This window comes from Wasmannia auropunctata, unplaced genomic scaffold (genome assembly GCF_000956235.1).
Source record: "Wasmannia auropunctata unplaced genomic scaffold, wasmannia.A_1.0 LD335475.1, whole genome shotgun sequence".
Lineage (NCBI taxonomy): Eukaryota > Metazoa > Arthropoda > Insecta > Hymenoptera > Formicidae > Wasmannia > Wasmannia auropunctata.
This window is the reverse complement of record NW_012027415.1, coordinates 62,524-72,262: the sequence shown is the minus strand read 5'-3', so window position 1 is coordinate 72,262 and position 9,739 is coordinate 62,524. Positions and strand designations below refer to the sequence as shown.

General features: G+C 44.1%; 1 protein-coding gene across 1 annotated transcript in view; it reads left to right on the top strand.

Annotated features, from left to right (window-relative positions):
• Nucleotides 1–6,639: 6,639 nt before the first annotated feature.
• Nucleotides 6,640–9,739, top strand: part of LOC105456939 (GTP-binding protein RAD-like) — a 25,085-nt gene continuing 21,985 nt past the window's right edge. Inside the window, 3 exon segments of the mRNA XM_011701325.1 lie at nucleotides 6,640–6,845; nucleotides 7,940–8,188; nucleotides 8,467–8,722. Of these exon segments, the coding sequence (XP_011699627.1) occupies nucleotides 6,640–6,845; nucleotides 7,940–8,188; nucleotides 8,467–8,722 (711 nt within the window).

Below are 9,739 nucleotides of genomic sequence, written 5' to 3'. Positions count from 1 at the left end.
ACTTATCGCCGGTCCTTTATTTATCGCGCTCCGAGAGGGAACTCCGGAGGCTGCTGACATCACCGGAGACGGCAGGGGTGAACGCGGTGACCGGCCACCAGACTCAATCAAGAGTCCTATCGATCTACCAATCATCGAGCCGAGTGACACGCTTGTCATCTGTTCGGCCGTGCGTGTACAGGTGTGCGTATATATATATACGTATATTACGCGCGTTCCCGGAATGCGCCGATATTACGACATGTCATCGTGCGTCACGGTGCTGCAGATGGTTATCGATGTTACAATGCCGGCGTTACAATATGAACGAGTTGGACCATGGACTTCCCGGAAGGGCGACCGGGAACGGAGAAAGAGAGTGCGACGGAGGGGGAGAGAGAGAGAGAGAAAGAGAGAGAGAGAGAGAGAGAGAGAGAGAGAGAGAGCGATAGTCGCGCTTTGATAAGAGTGACTAAAAGGATCAGAGATTAACTTTTTTACGTCCTTTTCGTCCGGCGCGGATGTTCCAGAGGCTTAAGCTCCGCGTGAGGACCGAGGAAGGAAGAAGTCAGCGAGTTTAAGTGGATTAAAAATAACTCTGATACTCTATCGGACGTTCCATGTCGCATCTCTCTAGAGGCAATTAATTAAAGAGGAAACGTGGGTTATAGGAGAGGATGCGGGAGAAGGAATGGGGGAGGGGCTTGAACTTTGGGTACGCGTAGAGGAAATTCCGCGTTCCGAACTTCAAAGGTTTCGTGGAAGTTGATAAGCGAAGGTCGCGTTATGTTAAAGATAAAAGCGAGCGGGTGTGAGACGCAGGCATTATAGAGACGGAGCGATCTCTCTCTCTCTCTCTCTCTCTCTCTCTCTCTCTCTCTCTTTCCCCTTCTTACCGTGCGCGCACCGGTTTGTATCATAATTTAGCTCTCCGGTAATATAATCCGTACGTACGCATACGTCGATATACTGTATAAGCTTTGACACTGCAAGAGAGATACTCTGGATACCTCGCGCCTTCTCTCTCCTGCATCCTTCAGAACTCGTGCAGACTCGAATTTCATTCCTCCTAGAAACGGGAAACCATTTCTCTCTCCCTCTCTCTCTCTCTCTCTCTCTCTCTCTCTCTGCTTCCTCTCTTCCAGTTTGCGCTAATTTAGCAGCAAGTATAGTGTCGAGTAGATAATAATTTTGCGTGATTTGTGCCGATCTAAATTCCGCCTTGTAACCGATAAATTAGGTAAGATTATCACGAAGGTATAGAGAATAAAACGCAGAGAGAGAAAAAGAGAGAGAGAGAGAGAGAGAGAGAGAGAGAAGGGATGATTTATGCGCTTAAGTAACTTATCCAGTATCCTCGCGGTCTATATTGGCTGATTTAATCGGGGCAAAACTCGTGTTTCCTACGAAGGACGAGAGCCGCGGCGGCTCAGGACAACGCGTGCCACGATTTGCTACAGCTATCGTATTGTCGATGTTCCGCCCGGAGACTGTTGCTCCTATCACGAGGCGTACTGTTTTGTTTCCGAGCTCGTAGCTCTCCACGTGCGTGGATCGATCCAGTTCCGTGGATTGGGAGAGCCTCCCTGAATCCGAGGTCGGACCGCGCTCACCTGGATCTCTTTCTCTCTCTCTCTCTCTCTCTCCCTCTTTCTCCTTCTCCTCCTCCTTCTCCTCCTCGTCGGCCAGCCCTTATTTTCACAATCCGCCGTGAATCAGCAATAGCTGGATGCTCTGAATAAATATTTAATCCGTGCGGTGAATATCCCAAATTAATTAATGACGTGCCCGCGTTTCCTCTCTTCCATTATTATCGGGAATCGCATCGAGCCTCAAAATATAATTTCCATTTTGCTCCCGCAACGACTTCCCGATCGCGGAAAATTCTTCAAGTTTCATGAAGAAAAATGATGAAACGACCAATCTCATTTGCTCTCGCATTTAAAGTAGTTAAGAAGAAATAACTGCGATAACTGCATTTCGCCCGCGGGGGAAAGCAGCGGTAATACAAGTTATTACTTTGTTGTGCAGTCATTATTATCTCGCAGTTATTATATTGCGCAATCGCGGTCATTGTTTTTGATTTACGGGGCTCTGCGCGTTGCGTAAATCACTACCGCCTCGATCGAGCTACCCCCAGTATCCTGAATATCGAGCACCACGTATCCGAGGTATCGAAAACATGTGCACGGAGGCAAGGCAAGATGGGACGGGCCGCTAACACGATAGCGTTAACATGTCTCGTGAGCTAATTAATTCCGTAACTCACTCCGGAATCCGGAAACTGTTGACACGCTGTCCGCCGTTGGTATTTCCGCCCCGCCTTGCGCTCGCAAGCGATATTAATATTTACTCGTCTACACGACACGCGCGCGCACCCCTATATGGATTTATTACATAATATTAATTGCTAACGTATAACTGATATCTAACTTCCTCCGCAGACAATTTCCGCGGGAATGGAGACGTTTTGTCGCTGGTCTAAGGCCTGGAGCACATGAAATGCATAATAGAGCATAAGCATAGCACAGGATTGGGAAAGTTACTTTGTAAAAGTAACCGGTTACAGTTTTTATCTCTCAAAAAATAACTAATTACCGCTACAAGTTACCGACTCCCCGAAAAATAACAGTAACAAAAGCAAAAAATAATAAAAACAGTTTGTTACAGTTACAGTTACTCAAAAAATAACAAACCTTTACTTTTTAGTTACTTTTAATAGAACAACATTAGCGCTATAAGAAAAAGACTTGGTTTACATTTACAAAATATTATATAATTTTATTTAAAAAAGAAAAGTAATGCGCGTATTTAAATATGAGCATTTAAATATTTCGCATAATTACAATCAACTCATTACTATTAGGTGATTGAGCGAAAGTGTTGCATAATTTTGATCTATGTGACGATTTGATATATATATATAAAATAACTGTAAAAGTAACTATTGAATTAGTTACTAGTTACTTAAAAAATCTAAGTTAAGTTACAGTTACACATGGAAAGAAAGTAACAAAGTTAAGTTACAGTTATTGAAAAAATGTAACTATAACTGTAACTTCGTTACAAGTAACTTCCCGATTCTGATGGCATAGCATAAAGCGGCTAGACCAATGAGAATATTATGTAAATAAATATGGCGATTTTATGCTGCTCATTGGTCTGGCCGCCTTATGCTATAATGCTTATGCTCTATTATCCATTTCATGTGCTCCCGCGCGTCTGACTGATCATGATGTATATCGTCATTATGCAAACAATCGATCTCGCGAATCCCCGAGATTACGCTGGCCGAAGGCCATATGGCGTCGGATTACGCCACGCGACGCATTTAAATTGATTTCATCGAAATGTTAATATCCCTCGCCCCGCGACTTTGTGCTGCACTTCGGCGGCCGGGAGAAAGGGGAAGTCCCGTGTCGCCGTTGGAAATATTGTATATACGTCGTCCTCGTCAAAGGTAAAATCCGTAAGAACGTCTCCTCACGTGGAGAGATTGTTATACGCGGCGAGATTCCTCGCCTTTCTCGTGGAGTCTCGTGGTAGTTCTCGGAAAAGTATATATACTCTCAGAGCGAAGACGACGTTATCGCACGTGAAGTATAATAACGCGAAGACGAGAAAACCTACTACCCGCGCTCGCACAGTCTTTCCCCGTGCCAAAATCGGCAGCCCTGCCACCGCCGCGCCGACGTCGTCGTCCCTATATAGCTCCTGTCAGCGTACATACATCGAGAGACCCGTTTGCTATTCCGTGAATTTACATTCCGGATCGTTTGTCACTCCCTTTACACGCGATATACATCCGTATAGGTACGTCGACTACGTAATCAGCCCGGACACTCGTTTCTTTCAGGATTGAGGAAGACGCGGGAACGGGGATCCTGCTGAAAACCGAGGGGAATGTTTCTTATTATATGTACGACGCTCCTTGAATTATTTTTCCCTTTCCACATCTCTCTCTCTCTCTCTCTCTCTCCCTTTCCCTTTCTCCATCTTCCTCTTTCTCTCTACTTGTTGAGACTAAATGAGCTTTTTAATCAATTCAAAGCATATTGCGCTTTGCGTTACACAAAGGCAGCACAGTGAACATTTCTTGTTACTTGTAATACGGGATTTGAGAAATTTCTCATTAAACACTGTATGTACCTATATACAAAACTGAGCGGGGCGCGTTCGTGAAAGTTGAACAAAGAAGAACTTCATCTTCCTCGGCGCGAAGATATTTAACGAGCTCGCAGGCCCACACGCGAGAGTCAAATAAACGCTTTTTTTTTTAAATTGATTTTTAGGATGCTCGAGAACTCCATTTTTTCGCTACTTCTCGCCATCATTATTGCTCGATCGTCTTTACGTTCTCGTTGCGTTATACCGGATCGACGCCGGATCGTCTATTGACGACGAGAATCGCCTCGCCTGGAATAGCATCCAACGCGTACATCCTTTAATTTTATCGTTGGGTTTTCTGTCCGCACGCGTTCCGTGACCGCAAGCTCCAGGTTGATCGAATTACTCTTCGTGTCCTCACTCATTCGTGTGACACGCACCCGAAGTAGCTGCACGAATCTAATCGAGGGAAGGCTGTTCCAGCAATTTCGTTATCGCGCACTCCTCGATAACGTTGGGAAATTATCGCTCTTGACAATTTCCCATTCGTATAACGAGTCGAGGTGTGCAATTTTAAATTTTCCCTAAAGATTACTCATTATAACGTTTGCGTTACTTTTCTCTCTCTCTCTCTCTCTCTTTCCCTCGCTCTCTGCCCGAAGGGCAAGTTAAATTTCGCGATCGCGATTTAAGCCCTTTCGTGACAGGCTCGTTTCTCATTTGCACATTGTCGGGCCGCCACAAAGCACCCCCTTCACTGCACGACGATTGCGGTGCGGCTAGAGCGGACGAGCGGGAGACGATCACTTTTACGACGTTACCGCGAATCCACCCGCTCGCTGAGTTTTGGGGTGAGCAGGCCACGCTTGCGCAAGTCCGACAAGCTTGCCGGGAGCCAGAACCGACGTGCAACAACCATGCGAGCTTCAGTTTTCGCCAGGTCCTCGTCGTGAAAAAAAGGCACCCGGTCGCTCGCGGCGGGCGAGAGAGGCAACCCTCGCCGCTGTCCCGGTCGCCCTCGCGGGGCGCGAGTCCGCTCCATCGGTCGGGGGAGGAAAACGAGCGACGAGCGACGAGCACGTGCCTCGATCCGCGCCTCGCGACTCGTTATATACATTCGTGAACGTCGCTCGGAGCCGGCTCGGTGCTATTATAATCATCATCGCGCGGCGGCTATCTCTCGAAGTGAGAGTGAAAGCGCGAGTTGGTGTGCTGCATGTGGAAGCGGCCGCTTTGCATTTCGCTCGTCGTCACGCGACACGCGGCGGGACCGACTGCAGATTTCCATCGGAAAGCACCCCGCGATTCGTGCGGCGACTCGCCCGCGCGGGGTGCGTGTCAATCTCGCGTACGTTGAATCGCACGCGTATAAAATTAACGAAATTGTAAATTAATAAAAATTACGCCACTAGCTATCGTATTTCGTGTTGTGTGCAAGGGAGTTGCGAGCTCGTCGGCGGAGGCGCGCGGAAGCCGTGTGCATCGGGCGGATCTGTAGATCACTTTCGCTTTTTCCGAAACTCACCGGCGCGAAATCTCCCGTTTGTCGCGAAGGGCCACGTGCGGTGTGAGCGAATGGGGGGGGGGGGACGGATCCGTGACAAATCTGTGAGAAGTCGTCGAGTGGATATACGCGACAACTGAAGTGAAGTCCCTGGTGAATATATATATTGGGGTGGGCCGAAAAAAAATTTTTTTTTTAATCAACTAGTAATACTCCCCAAAAATTAGCTATGGACTTCAATATGGTTTGGGTAAAATTTCATCGAAATCGATTAATATCTCCAGGTTGCCCCTCGACCTTGCAATTAGTAAGTTATGCATTTCTTCATAGATGTGTCAAAATTCAAAAAATATTTGAATTTCAATACAGTTATTTCAATTTAGTTATTACCTGTTGTTTTTTGTCGCTGAACACGAATTCGAGGTCAGAAGTATACATTTCAAAATGACGGATCCGAAATATATTCTTAATACATTAAGATTTCTCAAAAAATATGATAGATATGGAAAAATGTTGCAAATAAATATTGTACGGTTCGAGAAGGTACATAGGAAAATATCATTAATTCTATTTTAGGTGGCGTTTTTAAGATCAGATCAAGATCACATCGATCTTTTTAAACGGAATTATATATATATTTTTTACACAATACGATTCCTCTAATTATTCTGCATATAAAAGTATTAGGTAAGTTATCGAAAAATCAATATTTTACGAGATATTTTATACTTTATTATGCCATATTTCGTTATATAATATGAAATATCTCGTAAACTATTGATTTCTTGATAATAATACCTAATATTTTTAGGCACAGAGTAATGAGATAAATCGATTGGTGTAAAGAAAACACACAGTTGCTTTAAAAAAAAATTTATAAGAAATGCATAAATTTACTAATTTCAAAGTCGAGGGGCAACCTGAAGATATTAATCGATTTCGATGAAATTTTACCCAGACTATATCGAGGCCCATAACTAACTTTTGGGGGATATTACAAATCAATTTTCAAAAAAAATTTTTTTCGGCCCACCCTAATATATATATATATGGCAACGTCCACGGTGGCGGACCGTCATGAGATCGTCGGGAGAACTTCCCCGGATGTTTCCGAGCGCGTGCTACCCATGAACGTCTGCCCACCAAGCAGCTTCCCGGACAAGTTTCAGGATTTCTTCGCAGCGCTTACCGAGGACGGCGACGATCTACCCAGCATGCTCGAGGACAAGCTCATACCGAGGTGAATGAGGCAAAAGTTTAGTCGGTAAAGGCTTGTTCAAGTACTGGAAAGGACGTGTATGGCTAATTCTCGTGGCAGAAGGCAACAAGTAGTTGTACATTTCGAAGCGGCAAGCGAAAGGCAGGAAGCGTTCTGTAAGGATAATAAAGGGAGGACAGGAAAAGGGAATGTGGTTGTATGTAAATTGATTGTCAGGAGGCGAAAGCCACGTTAAAATGTCATTCGCTGAAATATGAAAAGCGAATTAATTAAATGCTAAAGACAGAGCTATCCAGATTTATAAATCGAACGTCAATTAGCAGCGAAAAACGGATATTAAAGTATTCTTACTGAAGCGTGAAAGACTTAATTAACTGCTAAACGTCGAAATCGGTAATAATTAAATAACTATAAATAGCGTATACGGCCGCTGATCAGATTAGCCTAATGCGATTAAATAATGATGTGTACGTGCGGCATTATGTTGAAACAAAGAGGGTAATTTGCGCACGTAGCTTATTTTAGCACCATTCGATATTGCAATTTGCATTTATAAAAGTAAGATTTGACCTTCCTCGAGTTATATAGGTATGTTTTTAACGAGCGAAATGAGATCTGTGTCAAACGATGAGAATTCAGAGAACCCCTCCTCTTTTTCCATAATTTATCTACGAAATTACGCTTTTTAATTTTGAGGAGAGCGATGTGGACTCTCTGTTACACCGATGTGTCGTACTTACTGGAGTTCGCGGCATGTGACGAAGTATGTACGCGTGGGAAGTCATTGGTATTGGTTGAAGCCATTTGAGATTCTCGCAATCGGATTAGAACCTGTCGCGGGACGATTCTATACGCTATCCTCCCTCGCCTTCCCCCGTCCCCTTCCCCTCGTCCTTGCCACGGGTAATGAATCAATCTTCCACCGAAACTGAGCTTAATGCGACGAGCGGAAATAGAGCGACGATTATACTCGGGGAAAATCGATAGCGCAATGCGTGCGTAAAAATAGGATTATACCGCTTCGAAAGTTGCCTCGCGAGAACAAGGGAAAACGAGCATCCGAATATATATGTATATGTATATATATATATATAAATATATATTTATATATATTCTCTCTCGTCTCTAAGCCGGGATGCTAAACCGCAAACTTGCAGAAAGCCGGACACCATGAGTGTCGACGCGAAAAGCCGGCGCTGGAGCAAGAGGGCTTTCCAAAGGCGGAGCAGCGAGGTCGAGGTCCGTCTGCATCACACGTCGCTACCCGGATCTCAGGGTCACAGCAGCGTGGAGTGCGTGGACGGACCGAAGTCGCCGACCCCCTCGAGACGCCGAAGTTCGAGCATCGCGGTTGCCAGACCCACGCCGGACTTGCACAGGTTAACGTCTTTCTCGTAAAAGTTGATTGATCGTTGTCTCCGTATATCTTATATCCGCTTGACGTAGCCGCTACGGCGATCAATCTGTCCGACGCTCAAAAATAGTGCCTTAGCGCCTTAAAGTCCGCGGAACCGCCGACCGGGCGCTGGATCTTTTCAGCGAGCCGCGGAAATGTAAATTGATTGAAAAGTCTCGGATTTACGGCACGCTTGCCTACGCGACGCGGCACGTGCCTATACACAACGGCGTTTCTATTTTCGTCTATGTACGTCTGCAGATTTCTGCAAACGGAGGCCGGTCCCTGGGGTCACCTGTCGCCCTCGCCTAGAAGCCCGACCAGAACACCGGCGCTGAGCCCCGGAGCCGCGTCGTCGTCGTCGGCGCACCTGAGCGCGAGCGCAAGCCCGAGCGGGGGACCCAGTCCGACGAGTCCTTGCGGCCCGGCTGGCCTGGCATCCGGGTTTCGCGGAGGTCCCGGCCCCAGGCAGTATCGCAGCAGAACAAGCAGTATGCCAGCGGTCCCACGTCACAGGGTAAGAAATAGAAAGTAGAACAAAAAGAGTGGGAACTGAGTGAGCCCTCCTACCTTCGGTAGAAAAAGACCTTAGAATTTTTTGTGTGTGCTCTCATCACAAAAGAAAGAGGAGAGAGATAGATGGATAGATAGTATCGCCATTTATTATGTGCTCCAGGATAAATTCTCTCAAACGCAGAATCGTGATTCACAAGAATTTGACCAAAAAATTTGTTTCCATCCAATTACAAAGTGCGAGTAAAGAAATTTTATAAAACAAAATGAAGTGAAGATAAAGAAAAGTATGAAAGTAAAACAAAGAAATATAATACATATAAGGGTAACTTCGGTACATACGCCGCACCTATTAAAAAGTTAATTTGCCAGTATTATTAATTATGTTTAAGGTAAATGAACTATACCAGTAAAAACTTTAGACTGTCTTCTACTTCTACGAAAAAAATATTAGGAATCCAAAATATTTATTTTTTTATATATTAAAAACAAAAATTCTTTAATCCCTTGCATTTTTGTCGTATAAAATTGTGGATGGATTATACAGCTACTGATGGGTGGGATAAATGACTCAAAAAATATACAAATAATCTAAATAATAATAGTAAATAATACGTGAATTGATAACGTAATTTGCATTTACTTATTATATTAATAAATAAATAAAAAACGTATTATCACAGATTATGAATAAATATACATATATAAATATATACATACATGAATATTATGATTAATGTATTGTAAAGGGTGTATTAACACGTATTATTATTTACTTTTATATTTATAAATAAATAATAGAGCGTTTGTACTACGGCATAAATCCCACGCGCTAAAAATGCCGTATATCCTAAACAGATGGAATATACGAGACAATGAATTAAGCAAAGAATACAAGAGCTAAGCACTTGTATTTTGCTATACTCTATCCTTTACAATTCCTCTATACTTATGTATCACGAAATAATCACGAAGCCTTTTATATTTTCTACAAAAATCATTTTATGTAGATTATAACTTA